General features: G+C 36.6%; 1 protein-coding gene across 2 annotated transcripts; it reads left to right on the forward strand.

The window, feature by feature from the left end:
- Window positions 1-89: 89 nt before the first annotated feature.
- Window positions 90-20,285, forward strand: si:dkeyp-27e10.3 (UPF0606 protein KIAA1549). 2 transcript variants are annotated; one of them, XM_052554392.1, is made up of 22 exons: window positions 90-1,132; window positions 2,146-2,351; window positions 6,525-7,829; window positions 8,414-8,502; window positions 8,585-8,759; window positions 9,035-9,165; window positions 9,265-9,451; window positions 9,546-9,605; window positions 9,776-9,930; window positions 10,011-10,188; window positions 11,354-11,538; window positions 11,733-11,938; window positions 12,115-12,242; window positions 12,529-12,543; window positions 12,631-12,857; window positions 13,556-13,785; window positions 14,300-14,441; window positions 14,509-14,862; window positions 14,944-14,996; window positions 15,205-15,332; window positions 15,411-15,565; window positions 16,247-20,285. In XM_052554392.1, exons 2-22 carry the CDS (start codon window positions 2,249-2,251, stop codon window positions 16,475-16,477), a joined length of 4,437 nt encoding a protein of 1,478 aa, XP_052410352.1. In that variant the 5' UTR covers window positions 90-1,132; window positions 2,146-2,248; the 3' UTR covers window positions 16,478-20,285. The 2 variants fall into 2 exon arrangements, with proteins under 2 accessions (XP_052410352.1, XP_052410353.1); XM_052554393.1 differs by having other exon boundaries at window positions 14,300-14,438.
- The last annotated feature ends 124 nt before the right edge of the window (window positions 20,286-20,409 follow it).

Raw genomic sequence — 20,409 nt, forward strand, 5'->3', positions numbered from 1 at the left:
ATAATCTTTGCAACTGTATACTAGTCAGCAGCACTAAGGATTTAATTTAGGTTCATTTGACCTCTAATAAATCTTAGAATAAATCAGGAATCCTGGTGCATGTTAAAGAGAATAATTTCTTCGGTAAGTGTTAAGGGATGTGCCCAGTATAAGAAATGATCATGATAATGCAATAATGTGCATTTTGCCTAATGTGTCCCCATTAAACTATAAAATGATGTTAACACATATCACTTTTTAGTGTCTCAAATAATCAAATCTCCCTAAGAAGGGCATAAAAAGGTATGTACCCTTTATAATATTATTTTATATTATTACACAACTTTAACAAATAACCATAGTAAGTCCACTTAGTATAATAAAACCATGGTTAATTTCCCAGGACGTTTTGGCATTTTGATTATCATGGATAAAATATAGTTAATTCGTAAATCTATGGTTAATTTTAGCAAGGGACATACTGTGAATATGTCTATGTGTAACTATGTTACTTTTTCAAATGGATTTTCAAACAACCGTTTCAGTAACAAACAATAATTACATAAAAGTTCGTCACAATACGAACAAATAATAATAATAAACAATTTAAATTAAATAAAGGGTTACTAAAGGATCCTGCTGATAGCCAATGACAGTGTCTCCGTTGTTCTTTACGTTTCTTCTGAATAAATCCAAGGGGCGGTCTTCGCCGAGTGCTGCAGATATCGAGAAGGCGTAACGTTATTTCTCCTCTGTGGAGTGTTTTATGCCGAAGACATGCGCTACCAATAGTAGCTATCTTTTAGAAGCGGCTCACGTATTTATTTAAGCGGTGCAATCTGTCCAGTGTGTTTGGAGGGGATGGGATCTTGGGATATGGGCCGTGCATGGGAACAGCAAGAACCGCTTCTTTACAATTAACGTTAGATCTACACCGGATACCGGGAAATGAACCACGCACGAGCAGCGAGCGGGGTACTATCTATAAGAGAAGCTGTCAGCATAAATATCTGATATGTTTAATCTGATTTGATCCCTTGCATTGATAGCATTGATATTCTCTATGTATGGCCGTTCTGTCATCATGATATCGGGGGTGTGAAGGGGCGCGCGCGTGAGCCGCATCCGCGCGACCTGCATCTCAACATGACAGGTAACGAAAATTACTCCGATGTACTGTATCCTTGCATGTCGATGACCGTTTAAAAATACCGTGAATATGTGTCGTATGATCTGGGTTTGGGGAGATCCTGCCGGTATGAGCGTCTGAAGATGCTGTTTTTCCATCTTTGACCCAGTGCATGCACTTAGTCTGTTCCTACACCCGCCCTATTCCATCTGTTCTGCTATTTATCTGCTTTAGATCTATAGCTGTACCTGTCTCACAAGATGCGCGCGATATTAATCTCACGGGAGCCTTGGGCCGCGCGCACCGATGATCTGTCGATATAACCCACATTCACACAGTGTGGATACTGTGACTTTATGGCGTTATAGGTTTGAACAGCATTGAAATACATCAAAAAATACATGATACTGATGAAGCATGTGTTATAGATAGATAGATAGATAGATAGATAGATAGATAGATAGATAGATAGATAGATAGATAGATGTAGTGGAACTGTATAGACTGAAAAATTATTTTTCAACTATATTAACTATTTGTGAAATGTATCCATTTTTGACTGAATAATTGTTTCACTACCATTTTTTTTACAGTATATATCAATAAAAAGATAGACCGACAGACTGTAAAAAATGGTTATTCATTTTTGGTAAAATTTACTAGCTATTTTTTTCATGAGATAGATTCATATTTATATCACAGACTTTTGATTGCAGACTTCGGGATCTTGACTGGCTTGACTGGACACCATTTGAGCATTTCTGAAACTTTTGACAGTAACGTCTGAAGAAACATCTTTAGCCATTTGCTCTTGAATGTTCTTGTCTATAAGCAAAAAAATAAACAGTATAGGCCTATACAACATATTATTTACCAAGATAATATATACACAGTATGTCAGACTCATATATGCCAGTGTTGGATACATATATATAATATGGGATGATGATGATGCCTTCAATTCATCCTAAATTAAACCATGCAATGCCAAATTCAGCTTTAATATCTAACAGTTTATGTGTTTCTTCTTCTCACAGCAATGTATAGAAAAGGAAGGATACCAAGCAGGAAGACCTGTGGTTATCCAGGAGACATTTTATCAGGGTCAGATGGCCTGTCTTGAATAAGAAACGTGTGAAAATGGAGAGCTCTGGTTCAAGGATGGAACTGAGGAGCCCGCGGCGACTGCTCGGATGTTGCGCACTTCTTCTCGCCGCAGCGATGTTGGTGGGATATGTTGCAGGTATCTCAGCACAGAGGGCAGTAAAAGTTTTGCTTTAGGCTGGTACTTTTGCTTTTTTGTCACATTTCGTTTAGTTTCTGTGGACGTACTGTGAGTCAGTATCATAAAAAGCGAGCCTTTTTCATCACAGATGATTTGACCGTCAGAGGAACGGTGAGCGAATGTTTGAGTGATTCTCTCTTTGTGTGAATGACGTGTGTCACAGAGGTGAAGAATGAATGGGATTCACAGTGAATTGTATTGAGATTTGTGCCAGACAGATTCTACATTGAAGAAAGCACATATCTACCCACAGAGTGAATTCTTAAAATGAAATTACCTTGAAGTGACACGCTGACTATACAGATTAGAAATGGTCGGCTTAGTTCTTGCACTTATGAAGGACCTTTAACATCCACAGAACATTTCCACTGCATAAAAGATTCTTTAAAAAGCAAAAAGGTTCCGCAAACCAGCTGTATATATCTATATATATATAGATATACATGTATTTATATACAGTAGATATATAGATATTATCTAAGAAGAAGAAAAAATGGCAGTTAATTAGTTGTTTTATGAAAAGATGATCAAAATTCAGTGAGTTTTATATAACTAAAATATCTGCCAATGTGGTAAGAAAAATAAACTTAATTTAAAGGAAAGCAATTTTATTTTTGTTATCTCATAGGCAGACTGTTATTATTTTTTTAATCATAAACCTTTTCACTAAATCACAAAATTTTGATAATTAGTTAATAGTTCATATTTAAATAATTTAACAACACAATTACGTACGTGTTCATTCACTGTTCTCAATAATAATGTCAATAATAATAATTAGTAGTAGTAGTAATAATAGGATTTCAACTCTACTTATAAAAAATAAAGACAAATATATTATGGTTGTAAATGACAATTTTATTGTCAAATAAAAACTGAATACTTGATAATTATAATAATGAAATGTGACTATAGGGTTTTTTAATCGGACTAATGTTATTAAACTAAATTGCAGCCTTTGCATTTTATTTTTTACATTTTTATTATGACAGGACCTGTTAGAGATAATGTTAGAGGTAAAGCCATTAAGCCCCCCATTTTTAGACCCATATTAATATAAAATATTAATAAAAATATTATATTATATTATATTATATTATATTATATTATATTATATTATATTATATTATATTATATTATATTATATTATAATATATTATAATATATTATATTATATTATATAAATAATAAAATATTAATAATTACTATAATATGGATGTTTAATTTAGCTTTTTATCAACTTACAAACCCTGTTCAGAAAACCCTGCTTTAAAGTGTTCTTTAAAAAAAATGAAAACATTTTTTTTTCTAGAACCATTCACTGAAATGTTCTTTTAAGAACCCCAAATGTTTCTTCAAAGACATAAAATTCAATTTTGGAAGCTTTATTTTTAAGATAGTCGCTCAGTAACTGGAGACAGCAGTCTGATTACCCTGAACATGTTTACGCTGGTTACACATCACTGTAAGATACAGACACAAACACACACACACACACGTGCGCATCCCAGACAGATGGATGAGAGTGTCTCAACGCTCTCTGAAAGGGAAGATGCAACTTTCAAATGCACACCCACTTCATCAGATACAAACACACACACACACACACACACACACACACACACAGTCGGAAAGGATGGGGGTTCATTAGAAGTCACACACCCTGACGAGCCCACAGCTGGGATGGAAATGTGTACTATGGTATAACAAGCCCCCATTAAAGCCATTGATCTTGCGTTGAGGAGTGTATTCTCTCTCACACACACAATCTTTCTCTTTCTGTGGCTCTGCGGTATCTGATGGTCGGTATTGATGATTGGATTTAGGAACATCAAAGCTAAGTGGACTTGGGTCTATAATAATGCGCTGCTATTCATAGACAGTTCCTCCTCTGTTTTCTCCTTTATGCCTGGGAATCTGTGTCAGTGGAATCGGCATAAGTGTGAACGTGCCCGCGTGAGCTCATTCTGTCGGTGTGAGAAATGCCTGTGTGCTCTGTAGCATACTGATGAAGCGGTCGGCGTGTGACATGCTCCTGCAACACACACGCATTAAGCATCACCATGGAAACACCTCGCCTGACCATGCCACAGAGCTATTCATAAGACTAGTGTGTGTGAGACAGGATCTCGCTTTCCCCCGTGTGAAGTTGTGTTCTCCTTCGGGATGCTCTGACAATTAACTGAGTCTAAAGTTAATTACTGAAGTTATTTCGTATGTCGATCCCAGAGTGGTTCATCTCATGGTTTTTAACACATTAGAGTCTTCATAGATAGGATTGTGTACATGATTTAAAAAAATGCAATTTCTGTCATAATTTACTCACCCTCATGTCATTCTTTTCTGGTAGGACTTTCTTTCTTCTACGAAAGAACATGCGTCTTTTTTTGTCCATATAATGAAAGTCAATTTGGACAAATTTCTTCAAAATATCATGTCAGAATATCATGTTAATCTCATATTTTCTTCTTTTTTTTGTAACTAAGTGTAGATTTTTAGATTAGATTTTTGAAGTTCAAAAAGTTTGCATATTTGATTACAAATTGGTTTAGTGGCCTAGACATCTGATAAAATAATAATTCTCCTGTTTTATATAGGTGTGTCGGGTTAAATGCATTAAATGCATTTTAAGTTAATGAGAGTTATAAAATCAGATTGCTTTTTTCATGTAACTAGTAAAGTAACGCATTACTTTTAGATTTACGAAAAAATATCTTAGTAACTTTTTCAAATAAGTAACGCAAGTTTTCCCCCCATTTAGCCTGAGACTGATTAATTTCACTTTTAGTGTGAAAAGGACCATAACAGTTGACAAAAATATAACTTTTGGGTTTCTTGTTTAAAATAAATAAAATAAGGAATCCCAGTCAAGGCGACAAAAATTAGCAAAAAAGTAAATTCATAAAATGTAACTAAGTAACATTACTTTTATTGGAGTAACCCAATATTGTAATGCAATACTTTTAAAAGTAACTTTCCCCAACACTTCTAATAGTATTCTCCTGATTGACACTTTTACTGTGTCTTTTTGGGTCCTGTCAGTGTCATTGTTCAGTTATAAATTATTATCCAGATACCCGATGAAGCAGATAGCATTGTAACAAGGAGCCTGTTGTTTTTGGTCCAGAGATAATAAACTTGCCAATTCCCATATATATGTTTGGTACCAATCTTTGGAATAATCAGTTTTACTTTTTAGCGTACAAATGTGTCATGAATACTTCGGAGATGGAAATAAATTGGGCCATCGAGCATCCCATTGTGTTCTTACAGGAAACACATACTGTATTAGCTAAAAACATTTGATATGTAATGACTGGCACAGCTCCAGAAATATTTATTTTATTCGAGCAGTTAGTGTCATTGTGACTCACTAAACAGATGGATTGCTATTTTCGAAAAGTGTTTTTTAACAAGATGAGCAACTTGATATCTGGCCTTATGAAATATTACAGGGCATGTCTATGTCTGATACCATGAAGTTTGAAGCTGTTCGACTTCAGTATATAGTGATTGAGTAAAAGTCCATGTTTGCTACTAGTGATGTTGACGTCCTCTTTCTCCCTGTGCCTTCTGCTAGTATGACACACTGGCCTACTAATGTCGCTCAGCTGCGCTTTACTCCCTCGCTTCCCCACAGTGTGCCATTCAATCAGCCTTATTACCCACAAACCCTCTGTTCTATCCTCAGTGGCCCATAATGCAGATGAAAATCACAGTCACATTAATAAAAGGGCAGCTCTCATAGCCAGTTTCAGTACCAAATGGCTCCTTCAAATAAAAAAACAGTCATTTTAAGAGTCAACCGTTTCACATTTTTATCATTATAAGATAGATGTGTATACACACTTCCAACACATTTATGTTCAAACAACAACAAAAGTGAATTTTGCATCCGATTACCCCTTTAATACTAATCCACAGAGCTAATCCCCATTGAGATGTTGTTAAAAATGACTGTGTCTTGGGAACAATCTTGGGTTTCCCTGCACTCTGTGTTATAAAAGATTTGGATAAGGTGTACAAGTTTACAATCTGTCTTTCTACTGTTTGCAAATATTGAATTTCTTGTGGTTTGGTTGTGTGCCATCCTGCAGCACACTCAAGATTTTCTTTTTTTCCATTCCTAAGTGGAGCTCCCATCCAACATGTCCAGAAGGAGCCTCAAACAGCTTCCAACAAGAACACATTCACCTCCTGCCTTATCTTCTTCATCATCATCATCATCATATTCTTCTCATCAATCTGAGAGAACCAGGCGTCCAGCTTATACACCTCCAGGTGCCAAACATCCATCATTCCCTGGACGCCATGACAGTGCCTCCAGCATAGATCCCACCCCGTCCCTCGGTTCCGAAGGGTCGGGTAACTTAGGTGATGGGGCCCAGGGTATACACCTGCTATTACGACCCCCAGACCTTCTAACACCCAGCCAGATGCCTCCCCTCCATGACAACAGACCACCGACACCAGCCCCCCCAACCCTGGTGCCACCCGAAGACCAGTATCCTGTCCACTCCGCAGAGGTGGACTGGGGCTCTGGAGACTACCTTGAAACTCTTACTTTCATGGGATCAGAAGGGGAGGAGTTTTCTCTCGTCACCACCCTTCCTACGCATGGATACGATTTGTATGATACGGAGGATGATGCCACGGTCAGCTACAACACAGCTTTCCCCTCTCGCCCCGTCCTGCCCCTCTCGTCAAGAGACCTTCAACCCAGCGTTACTGTAAAATATGGGACTAACTTAAGGACGGCCCATCCTACCGATCCCCGCCTCCCATTGTCTCCTGACTCCGCCCATGCGAGCGATATGGACGATGATTTGGATTTCGATTGGGCGGAGCTTTTTCCCATTGAGCCGACTGAAATGCTGCTTCCTGATATGAACAGTCTGGAATATTACAACACATTGCAAGCCAAAGAGAATGCTAGTATTGTGAGGAATAGGACGCACCCTCATATTATCCCTACGCACACTATGGGACCCACCCACACTCCCACTGCAACTTTGGGGAAAATCCCGATTGAAATTGACTGGACAACTCCTCAAACTATTCCATCAGTAACCCCAACTCCACCCCAAAAACCTACAAAGCCTCCCATTCCATCAACCAGCGAGACCCACCGGCCTCCTGAAGGCCCAGAGAAGGGTGTTCCTTCCATACCCACGTCCCATGTGGGCAAAACCCGAACATTGCCAACCGCCCTTCCTCCACCCGGCACCTTAGAGGGTCCAGTAATACAAGCCATTACACTGAAGCCCCCTGCTACCAAACCCCGTATTACCACCATCAAAACCACCACCACAACTACAACCACAACCACGGCCACCAAAAGCCCACCGCCTACAACTCCCAGGATTCCTCTGTCCATTGCACCCCGACAGAATGTCTGCAATATCACCAAACCGGACATGTACCTAGTCAGAGTGGGTAAGACAACTAACACAATGTATCAGTATCATGCTGGTTATTAGCCAAAATTAGAGATTTTTTAGTTTATCATATTATTTATTATTATTATTGTGCACATTAATTTTGCTTTATTTGTACATTTAGTTAAATCATAATATTATTATTATTGTGCACATTTATTTTCTTGATTTTTACATGTAATAATTTTTTTAAATCACTAATAACATGATTTTTTTTTGTTATGGTTGTGTGATGGTTTAAGTCTTATAGATTTTAAAACAATTAATTTACATTTATTTATTTCTCATGATGTGTCTATCTCTATCTATCTATCTATCTATCTATCTATCTATCTATCTATCTATCTATCTATCTATCTATCATTACTTCACACATTAATTTCCTTTTGTTTAACATTTAGGTAATCTTTAAAAAATTATTAATAATTTAACACACATTTAATGTTGAGATGGCTAAATTCTATTTGTTTAACTACTTTGTCATTATTATTATTATTATTATATATTGAAAAATGTTATAGTAAATTTTAATTACATTCATTTGTTATCATCTCTTACAACCTTCTTGTCTGACTCTTAAAGGCATGCCTAGTGGGTCATCGGTTGCGTTTGCCAAAGCTCATGTGCGGGAGATCCTTCGACGAGAGTTCAACCGTTCAGTGGAGCTCCAGGTGAGCGGGTCAGATCACAACAGGTCACACATCAGCTATTTATTATTAGCATTACTGATTTCTATCTGTGCTATTTATTCAGGTCCTCAAAGCCCCGCCCAATTTCATCTTCCGGGCAGTTTCCGGTCCACTGGTGTACACTGCTATCTCTGTCATTAATGCTCTCCGTCAATCAGCGCACAGCACTTCCTCTTCTTCCATTCTTTCCGTCACAACTATATATGCAGTGCCTGATTACAAACATCAGGTCCACACAGGTGAGAGAGTCCGAGTTTAACCAGTGAATAAATAATGTGTTCCTGTGATTCAATGGTAGAGCATTGCATGAGCAGCGCAAAAGGTTGTGGGTTTGATTCCCAGGGAACACACATACTGGTTAAAAAAATACATAAATGTATAGCCTAAATGCACTGTTAGTCGCTTTGGATAAAAGAGTCTGCTAAATAGCATAAATGTGAAATGTGAAAATGTAATGTATGTTTTATTTAAATATGAAATATATGTTTGTGACGTTAGTTAATTTGTCTTGCAGTGCTGCAGTTTGTACCAAGTCATGTGGATGTGCGTCTGTGTAGTTTCAGCGAGCGTGTAGAGAAGGGGCTACTCATGGCGTACGCGGAAGTACGCAAACGCTCACAAGAAAATGGAAATTTCACAGTTCATGTACGTAATTCCAAATTCTTTACACATTTTACATGTCACTGTTTTTCCATGACATACATTTTAAATAGTATTGATAATTCTGTATGACTGTTTGTCTAGATTGTAAATATCACTAGTAGCCTTCCTAAGGGTCAGCGGCAGCAGAAAGCACCGGTGGACATCACTTTTGCTGTGCGTGATTCTAAAGGCTTCCTAATGGGATCAGATGTGAGTGGTCACATGAGGCAGCTCAGCGCTGTGGAGTTCAGCTTCTACCTTGGTTTTCCAACCCTGCAGATCGCTGAGCGTGAGTCACAAATACACACACAGGCTCCTTGTCTCAATTTCTCATAAACTTTATTCATTTATCTTGTCTTTTTATCTCAATTCTTGTCTTCCAGCTTTTCATTATCCTGAACTGAATATGTCCCACCTGTTACGCACATCCTGGGTGAAGACAGGTATGTGAGTTTAAATTATTGTAAAGTAGCTCTCACTTGCCTAAAAGAATTAGTTCCATAAATACCATAAGCTTTAAATATTTAAAACACAGTATTAGGTGGGTTCTTGCATTCTTCATGCATGTTTCTAATGCTACTTTCATTTTTGTGGATTTGTGCATGTGTACTAGTGTTATTGGGTGTGTTGGACCAGCGTGTGAACGAGAGGACTTTCCAGGCCAAAATGGAGAGGCGAATAGCACTGCTGGTTGGAGAGGGACTTGGGATCGGGGTTAGCAGTCGGCGATGGAGAAGAGCTACTAGTATTGGCAACAACAGTGTACAGGTACATTCAAACACATTAGTGTATACAGTTTGTTTGTCTTTCCCACATTTCACATAAGCACAAACCCTGGTGTGCCTCAGATCGTGCGGACGTCCCGTCTGAATGGCCCGGACTACCCGCTGGAGCTGGTGTATTTTGTGGAAGTGGGGTCAGGAGAAAGGCTGCCAGCTCAGGCCACTGCGGCCATGCTCAACAGACTGAACCTGCAGAGAGCCGCCATCGTACTGGGCTACAAAGTACATGGAATTCTGGCCACACGTGAGTCAAAGTGGTATCAACTAAAGGCTGTGACAAACTAAACCAGCGCCAGAGAATTAGCGGCTACTGTTTTGTCACCTTGCGTCACCTTCAACTGCCAAAAATTTGCACTTGATCACACCACAAGACTACAGCTAATCGACAATTAGAATGTGTGTTCTGTGCCTGCTTGAGAGGAAATAACAAGCGGCAGTAGTCTATATTCATCATATGACCCCAGCTAACAAGGAACATTCTCAGAACTTGGTCTAATGTAAAGTAATGAACAAACATTTTCCAGTAACATTAATGGAATGTTCATTCAAAGTTATTCGGTCTTTAATAATTCTATAAATGTTTGCCCAAAAATACGTATACATTGATAGTGTTCCTGTAGCTCAATTGGTAGAGCACTGCATTATCAAGCGCAAGGTTGGGGGTTCGATTCCCCGGGAACACATAATAGGTAAAAATTGATAGCCTGAATGCACTGTAAGTCGCTTTGGATAAAAGCGTCCACTAAATGCATAAATTTAATTTTTAATTTTTAATTTATATTTATCATAGAACAGTTTTTCCTGAAATGTGACATTCGGCTAACATTCTGTAAATTATTAAAAAAAAAATACAATAAATGTAGCTACTAGCTATTGTTTCACAATGTTCAGAGAACATTTTCTGAATGTTTGTAAAATGATAAAATGGAAGGTTTTCTTAACGCTAACACAAAACCGAAAACGGTTTTTAAAAAATGTACGTTTTGAACATTTAGAAATGTTTTAAGAACCTAATGGGAACATTAGTAAAACATTAAGAGAACATTCAAACTTAACATTCCCATAATGTTTGCAGAATGATGAAATTTAATGTTTTCATAACAATAAAAATACAATCGGGACATTCTTAATGTTCAGAAATAATGTTTTCAGAACTTAACGATAGCATTAGCAAAACTTCCACAGATCATATTTTTCAGCTAGGACTGTGGATAAATGAGCCGTAAAAAAAGCACTACTTGCTTTCCATTTTGAATATGGATCATGTTAATCATTTGGTCTTCGCTATCTTCACTCCGGATGTCTTTATAAAATATATAACTTCTTAATAAACTTGATTTTAAGACACTTTTTAATAAAGCAAATGTATGATTTTTTTTTTTGCCAAATATCATGATACTCTGTTTCAGCGGTGGAGAAGCTAGCCCTGCCGCCCTCTGAGACTCAGCCCAGTAACGTGTGGCTGATCGTAGGAGTTTTGTTCCCAGTTCTTGTTGTCATCCTCATCATCATCATCCTCTACTGGAAACTGTGCCGTTCTGAAAAACTTGAGTTTCAGCCAGATGCCATGAGCACCATCCAGCAGAGACAGAAGGTCAGGGTCACTGTGAGTGTGTGTGTGTGTGTGTGTGAAAGTGTTCCCGGCTCATAGACACTCCATGTGAAGTGACGATGCTCATATTTACGCACCCATGTCAAGGGCTTTTATGGAAAAATGAGCTACCTTGCAACAGTCAATTTAGCATGTTGTATCATACTCACTGTCCATTCATGTGTTTGTAATTGTAGTTGCAGCCTCCCAGTGTTAAAGGCTTTGATTTTGCTAAACTACACCTGGGGCAGCATAGTAAGGATGACATCATGGTAATCCAAGAACCCGCCCCTTTGCCGGCGCCTGTTAAAGAGGCCACACCCTCAGAGGGCGGAGAATTGAACACTCCTAAATCAAAGAGCTCATCTACAAAAGCATCCCGTGGAGCACGCAGAAGAGGCAGGTAAGAAACGGTCTGGATTGTGTGTGAGCAGCGTCTGTTTATATCAGCGTCATTGTACTATTATTTATATTTTCAGTTTAACTGTAGTTTAATTTTTGCTAGTTTTGTGTCATTTATACTTCTTTTTGTTTTATTTTTCAAATACTGCATATTTGTTACTATTTTTGTTCTTTCAGGTTGTCTCCATCTGATGGAGATTCATTAGGAAGTGAAGCATCCAGCGGTAGAGAATCAGCCGAGGAAAGCACCAGACCTGCTGTGACACCAAGTGACAACAAACCTCAACATCGCAAGAGCAAACATTGTATTATACGCCAAAAACACACTAATTCTAGTATAATATATTGTACAATATATTAATTTACTATATTATCATACTATATATTAACTATTAATAAATAAAAGTATAATATAAAGTTGCTTTATAATGATTTGTATTGTGAAAAAAATTATAATGTATAAATCTTATTTAAAATATAAATATATATAATGTATAAATATTATTTAAATAGTAATAAATTATTAATACAATTATTGTTATTAAAAAAAAGATCTCTTTCTCTCCTCCTCTGATTCTATTTGTTCATCAGCAAAAAACAAACTTGGTAAGTGTCTTTACCCATTGATGTTGCATTCATATATTGTTAGTTACTAATTAATAATGACCTTTGACATCTGGCCTTGGTCTTCAGGTGCTCAACCCGGAAGTAGTGTGGATGAGCAGTTGTCTTCATCATCCATATTTGAGCATGTGGACCGCCTCTCTCGAGGTTCGTCAGACGGAACACGCAGAGTCTCCAATAAGATCCAGCTCATCGCCATGCAGCCCATGCCAAGCCCTCCCTCACATCCACATAACCAGGCCCTGAGTCCCAACCTGACAGACAACATGCCTGACGGAGCAGAGGTCAACAGTGAGGTTAGCAGACTCCTTTTTGTATACATGTTCGTAAAAATGACAGGCTCACACCTTAGACACAGATGTGGCATTTATTTATATAAAATACTAAACATCAAGCTATTTTTTCCTGTAACATTAAAATATACTATTATTGAATTGCAAAAGCATTGCGGTTTACTGGCATACAGTTCTAACTCTTTAAATGAAAGTTAATTTAAATAATTTATTTTAATTGTTTATTGAATTTCAGAATTTATTTACTACTAATTTGCTTACACTTTTTTAATTAATTTACTATTTTTAATAACTAAAATGTTAATGTTTAATTTTATATATATATAATAATTTAATTAATTATAAGTTTGTTTATTTTAAGTTTTTATCTGAATTGTTGGTATTTTATTAATTATTAATTCTTTTTTGGGAAGAGAAAAGTTTAATATTTCAATTTGTTTATATCGTTATTTGTAAATATAATGAAATTATATTTATTTATAAAATAATATTTATTTAACTTATTTTTATGCTTATTTATTTATTAAAATTAGTACAGTCTAAATAAATGTCTATCCTGTTTATACTTGTATTTATTTTCAACGTTAAGCACATATTTCCTTTTCCTTGTAATTCCTGATTCAATAACTCATGTATCAGAAACAGAATATTCAGCAGATATATCATCTATAAAAAAACATTCATAACCCATTCTGACGCAGATCCAAGTGGCCTTACGGCATAAATCTGAGATCGAACACCATCGCAATAAGATCCGCCTGCGGGCGAAGAGAAAGGGCCACTACGAGTTTCCCTCCATGGAGGACATCATGACAGCGTTCTGCGACAGCTCCGAACAACACCGAGTGTATCAACAAGCTCAGGAACAGATACACAAGATCCTGCATCCTGAAGAAAACACACCTTCATCGTGCAGAGAGCCACGAAAAAGGTCAGCATAATAAATCTCACTTCTACTATTTGGCATGAAACTCTAGATGGCGCAGTCCAATAGGACAATATGATAATGAAATCATTATCACATGGCACAGCTGATTGGTTGACTCCTGTATCGGCAGCCAATGAGCTTGCTGCTCAACATTCAAATATGTCTAGTGCTTTCTGTAGCAGTTGCAGCATGCTTTAGAAACCCTCCACCTTCCCCAGCTCCACCTGTATAGATCTGCTACGTGATGATTCGTGTATGCTAAATGGGGGTTATTTCATGTGCGTTATATTTGCAGCAGCAGTATTTCTTACATGTTCACAGCAGCATGTTTTGGATGTATTAGCAGACACAAGTCTCTGTACTTGCTCTGCCGCAGCAAAAACATTAGCAGATCTATTCCACCAAGACCAAACACATTAACATTGTCATGTGCATTACCATGCCAATCCCTCCGAGAGATGTCAGAACTAGAGTTTGCGATCCAGGAAAGTGAATGCAAATTGTTTGTGAATTGCAGCTCTAAGGGAAGACGCTCTCCCAGACACAGACAAAGACAGAATTTGAGTGGAAGCGGAAGTTTGAGAGACAAAGATCGCCTGATTTCTGATGGAGATGCCACGTATAGGAAGTACCCCGGGGTCAACAATGTGGCCTATGTGGTAGGGCACACACATGCACATGCCTTCACTCAACTGAAACACAAACTCATCACTCCTCTCCCTGTAGTCCGATGCAGATCAGCTCCCAGATGCAGGAAGCCCTTCTCCTACTGATGAGGTGTTTTTAGACCCTGGATCGCCGCCGTCTGACCTCGCCCCTGCCCCACCCAGCTACGTCCCTCCTCAGCCAACCATAGAAGAAGCCCGGCAACAGATGCACTCCTTATTGGATGACGCATTTGCTCTGGTCTCACCTTCTTCTCAAGGAAGCCCTGCTCCTCTAACATTCACTGGCGTTACGGCGGTCCCTGGGGTCGGAGCAATCAGCCCCGGTCAACCCTCAAGCCCATCCTTACGTCCTTCACGCCAGTGGGTCTCCTCTTCTTACCCAGAAGCCCCTATACACAGTCCTTTCTCTGCGGTGAGGGACTGTAGACATTTGAATGATGGAATCTGAATCCAAGTAATGTGAAATTTTATTTAGTTTCTCTCTGCTTTGTAGAGGTATGCTGAGTTAGGAATGTCTCCCACATCGGTTCAAGGTTTACTGCAGAGGTGAGGTGGATTTCGGGAGGTTTTATGGAATAAACTAGCAAGAGAAGTGAAAATGCATGTAAACATGAACGTGAATCACAATGTTCAAAATAACAAGTTTGAGTACAGAAAAGCAAATATGCTGCCTTATCCCACATTGTCTACTCTTAAATATTCATCAGGTGGAGATATAATTTTTACTAAGCAGATTGTTTGTTTTACTTGACAGCCAGACCCAGGGCTCTGGATATGTGGTGTCAGCAGAGATGCAGTCAGATCCTGGATACTCCAGCAGGGGGCAGTATGGAGAAGAGATGCCATCGTCTTCTCGGCCACGACCAGTAGGGGGCAGCACAGGTAAAGGTCTTAATTGGTATTTGAACGTTTGGTTTCAGTTCTATGACCATTTCTATGTGTTGTCGTGTGTGTGTGTAGGTGCACAGTTGCATCAGCTGACACAAGTGGGCTTGTCAAGTCGGATTGGACTGTATCCTGGAGTTGGCCGTAGTGTATCTGGACCTTCAGGATCAAGCTGGGCCCATTACCGCTCAGATGAGGAGATTTCCAGACCAGGATCCAACCGAGAGGCTGTAAATGAAACATGCACATTCATAATAGTATATAATAGTATATCATAAAATATGGAACATTATAAAAATTCCACAACTAATGATAGCAATTATATCATTTAATTTGTTTAATTTTATGTAATCTTTTCAGATAATTCATAAAAAATATTTTAATTGTTTATCAAATTTTATATATATATATATATATATATATATATATAATTTATATTTAAATTTAATTTATCTATCTATCTATCTATCTATCTATATATATATATATATATATATATATATATATATATATATATATATATATTAAATGTGTGTGTGTATATATATTAATTCTTTATTTAATTAATTTAATATTAATTATTAATTAATTAATTATTTTTTTTATCTCCCTCTCTGATTCCCACAGACTATATTTAAATTTAAAGAATTGAGATGTATAACATTTTTTATTTCAAATGTAAATGTAAATTTAGTGTCCATTTTATTTATTTATTTTATTTATTAATTTTATTTAATGATTAAATATAATATGTAAAATATCTAGCTTTATATATATATATATATATATATATATATATATATATATATATATATATATATATAATTTAAATTAGAAGTTTGTTCAAGCATAATCTTTGTTTTTCTCCTGATTTATGCATTTTTTTCTCTCTCCCTCTCTGTTTCTCACAGATACTGACATTCCCAGAGTACTCTTCATCACCAGTTTTCCAGATTCCTAGGATGACCCTACAGGATCCCACAACACCCCAGGGTCACCTGGATGCCTCGAGCACTGGGTACATCGCCCCTGAGGAGCGTTCTCCACCCCCCCAATCCTCTGCCTCTCTCATCAAGGCTATCAGGGAAGAACTCCAGAGACTTTCTCAGAAACAGGCTGCTGTTGTCAGCTACCAGAGTTGAAAAAGACCATCCCAAAAACCCCAGCCCTGGTGAACTTCCCAATGTACCACATAAACAAACTCACAAATACCAACACATCTCCATGGATGAGAAGCTGCTTTACACAGGATCCAAACCGAAATCTTCAAATTCAAGTACGGCTGGTCTGTTACATATGAAGAATTACTCGCAATCTTCCACACTGGTGTTGCCAAGACATCCACGATTTAAATTCCACTGCTGACATGCAGAAAATAAACTTAAGTACTCTCTTCTATAATTCACAAAGAAAAAAAACACATGTCCAGACTGTTTAGAAAGTAGACAAAGTTTCCGCATATTCAGACTCTCAATTTGCATGCTGAGAGCTGTGACAGTAGTTAATGTGAAAATACCTTCCCTTTAGTTCCATGGCTCTCAAAGTGCTTCCTCCAAATGGGTCATCTTCATGTCTCTGGATTTCCTCTGGTGCTAATACCACAATTCATTCCTGCCCAAAAACTTTCCTTTTCCTGTTCTCCCATTTATCCAAGACGGCTTATCAAGTGGAAAATGTGCTCTGTTCCAAAACCTAGTGAGCTGCTCGATGTGAAATCGGGTCCAAAGGTCCACTTAATCATGTTCGCTTAAAAGATACATTTAAGCTAAATATGTTTTGGTTAAATATGTTTTAACCAAAAAGTTATATTTTATTTGATAATATTCATTAAAACTAGATATTATCTATATATTATCAATTTATGTATTTTTATACTCATTGTATCACATTGTTAGCTTAGCAACATGCTAACAGGTCAAACCCTAAACAGAGCAAGAAAAATGTTGATTATAAAGTATTATTTCATTCAGTAACGTTCATAAAAACATTAAATATATTATTTTACTCAAAGTTTGTGAGTATTATGTATTTTTATACTTATTTAAAATATCATGCCATTAGCTTAGCAACATGCTAACGTCAAACCCTGGCCAGGGCAAGAAAAATGTTGATTATACTTTGTATTCGATAAGCTATATTTAATTTGATAATGTTAATAAAACCAACGTGTGATATTGTTTAAGTTTGTACTTATTTGAATGTCATCTCTCATTAGCTTACAAACATTCAAAATTGGGATGGGACAAGAAAAATTTTTATAAGCTATATGTAATTCGATAACAATCATACTTCAAATGTGTTTTGTACCCAGGATTTGCAAGTACTGTATATTTTACTTAGGCCAAATAGAATAACACACTGTTAGCTTAGCAAAATGCTAATGTAAAACTCTAGACGGAACGAGATATATTATGATTAAAATGTAATAACTCATTCAATAACATAAAATCTTACATTTTTACCCAACATCTCTGAGTATTTCTATATTAATTAGAGAATCACGCCATTAGCTTAGCAACATGCAATTGAAATCAATTGCAAAATCGAGTCTGTCTGTGATGAAGTTAAGAATAAGCCACTCATTAGGTTCCATGACACTGTCTTTGTAGACAGCTGTAGCTCACTAGGTTTTTGAACAGAGCTAATATCTGTCACGGTCTTCAGGTCTTGTCTTACATTTGAGCTCTGGCAAAGTCCTTTCTATAAACTGTCTCTGGCTTTGGTTAGTTCAGACTCTGCGGGGGAGGGAAGAAGAGTTACTGTTGGGATCGTAAACACTGAAGTGAGTTTCTGAGTCAGCCCACATGTGGAGATGATTGACATGCGGCCTCAGCTGCTGACCAGCATGGTTCCCATACCGATAACATCATATTATTTTGTCCAACCCGTCTGAATCTGAGGAGAGGTATCAAAGCAAGCGTTCACGATGCCCGTGTTTATTCTTTTAAGCTCTTTTTGCAAGTGGGTATTGAATATTGGCTGTCCAATCAGTTCTTTTTAACGTAGTTTCTAAGTTTATGCATATTCATTTTGCACATTTTCTCATCTTTGCACATTCATATCATTATGATGATGGAAGTCAATCAGTTAAAGAGTTTAGTGGAAAAGAGAGACAACTATACAGTAACTATATAAAGAAAGATACAAGTGAGTTCATATACAAATATTAATGTATTAACTCACTGAGCACAATCTGATTATATGTTAGAATATATGTTAAGCATATTAGATTGTATTTATTTTATATTGTTATGAAAGTGTAATGTTTTAAAGGTGTGGGAAAAGTGTTGCTATGGGACTAAAAAAACAAAAGACCAAATCACTGTTGAGGCATATAGTTCATTTAGCTTCGTAATTCAGTAGGCATTTTCAATGTATTTTCATGTATTTGGTCATGTGGATTTGCACAGAGGTATTGTAACGATTCCTATAAGAAAATGAGTTGAGGTTTAAGGCCTTGATCAGTAATCTGTTTTAAATCTTTATCCTATTTTTATTAATCTCTTTATTTTTTAGTTTAGATTTTTTTTTCTAAGTATTATTATTTAATTTATTTTTTTTACTGGGTTTCCACAACTGGAAATATCATTGAAAAATTATGTTTGAAAATTGTTCATTAAAAGATCAAATCTGATGTAATTAATATAATATTTTCTAGAGTCCTACAAGTTATTTTATTAACTTGAAATAGTTTTTTTGCGAGTGCAATAAAATGCTTTTAAAAATCCATATCCATTAATCACAAATTACTTCAAAGTTTATGGGACAAAGAGTTGTGGAAACCCATTTCTTTCTTCTTTTTTATTTCTTTCTCTCCTTAATGTTTCTGTTTTCTTGCTTCTATCATTTTCCTTCCTTCGTTCTTTCTGTTTTTCTATCGATCATGACTCCTGGAAGGCCTTAAATCGGGATGCATGTGAAGTAATGGATTACGCTTTATTTCTTCCTTGTTTATTTTGTGTGCTAATGTCTAGATGGGCATGCTAATAATCTAAAAATATTGAAAAATACAAACAAACTTGATAGAATTTAGCCTACATTGAAAGACTACTATGTAATGGTTTATGAGACTAAAAACCAGTGGTCAAAGCACAGAGAAACCACCCTGATCATCATCAAAAGAAAAAAAAAAGTATTTTATAAACCTGAATAATATTTTTGAAAGTATTTAAAAAATCAATATTTACGACTAAAATATATCATATAAAAAGTGTATTAATATGTAAATGGACATTTCTCCATATTTAAATATTCAGTATAGTCTATAGTTGACCAGTAAGAGGCAAACATCATTGGTAGACTCTCTTTCCCACTGCAAAGACCAACTGGGATTTATATTATATATATATAATTTTTTTTTTTTTTTTTTTTATTTTTGCTTATTTCTTGAACTGTATGCATTAATAAACGACTAGGTTGAGAATAAGTGTCATATTTACAGTCATTTGATTAACATGGTGCTACTCAACGTGTGTGTGTGTGTGTGTGTGTGTGTGTGTGTGTGTGTGTGTGTGTTTGTGTGTGACTCTCTGAAACCATCAAAACCTTACAGCACTGAACTAACCTTAATCACATTTATAGCAATTTCAATGTACAAATTCTGAGATTAACTGAATGCAACGTGCGTGTGTGTGTGTGTGTGTGCGGGCAATAGTATACCTCCCCTTGTCCCTATGTCGGTGCCATAGAGGATGTTATAGGAATGTAAACGAAGTCTTACAGAAAGTCAATTTTTCATTTCATATAAACTACCTGAAATCTAACAATATTCTCATCTTTTTGTTGAAGATGCTTACACCGTCTTTGTGATCCTATCGGGATATGTAGCTATATTCCTCTCATTCTGTCTTATTTCTTTCTCTCTTGGTCTCTCCCAACTGCATCCAAGTATTTGATGTTTAATGTCTCTATATTGTTGTGTAAATTAATTAATAAACAATGTGCCGTCAATGATGTCTCTTTGTGTCAGTGCTGGGTAAACGGTCAATTGTTTTGTAATCTGCAATGCAGAATACATCTACAAAGAAGAGATTAATACTACAAATGTATTTGAAGCTATTGGTTTTATCTGTCT

This window comes from Carassius gibelio, chromosome B4 (assembly GCF_023724105.1).
Source record: "Carassius gibelio isolate Cgi1373 ecotype wild population from Czech Republic chromosome B4, carGib1.2-hapl.c, whole genome shotgun sequence".
Lineage (NCBI taxonomy): Eukaryota > Metazoa > Chordata > Actinopteri > Cypriniformes > Cyprinidae > Carassius > Carassius gibelio.

Coding starts and splice junctions, on each gene's coding strand:
- si:dkeyp-27e10.3 (XM_052554392.1), top strand. CDS start 2,249: ATGGAGAGCTCTGGTTCAAGGATGGAACTGAGGAGCCCGCGGCGACTG. Junction 11,539..11,732: donor CCATCCAGCAGAGACAGAAG/GTCAGGGTCACT, acceptor TTGTAATTGTAG/TTGCAGCCTCCCAGTGTTAA. Junction 14,863..14,943: donor TACACAGTCCTTTCTCTGCG/GTGAGGGACTGT, acceptor TCTGCTTTGTAG/AGGTATGCTGAGTTAGGAAT.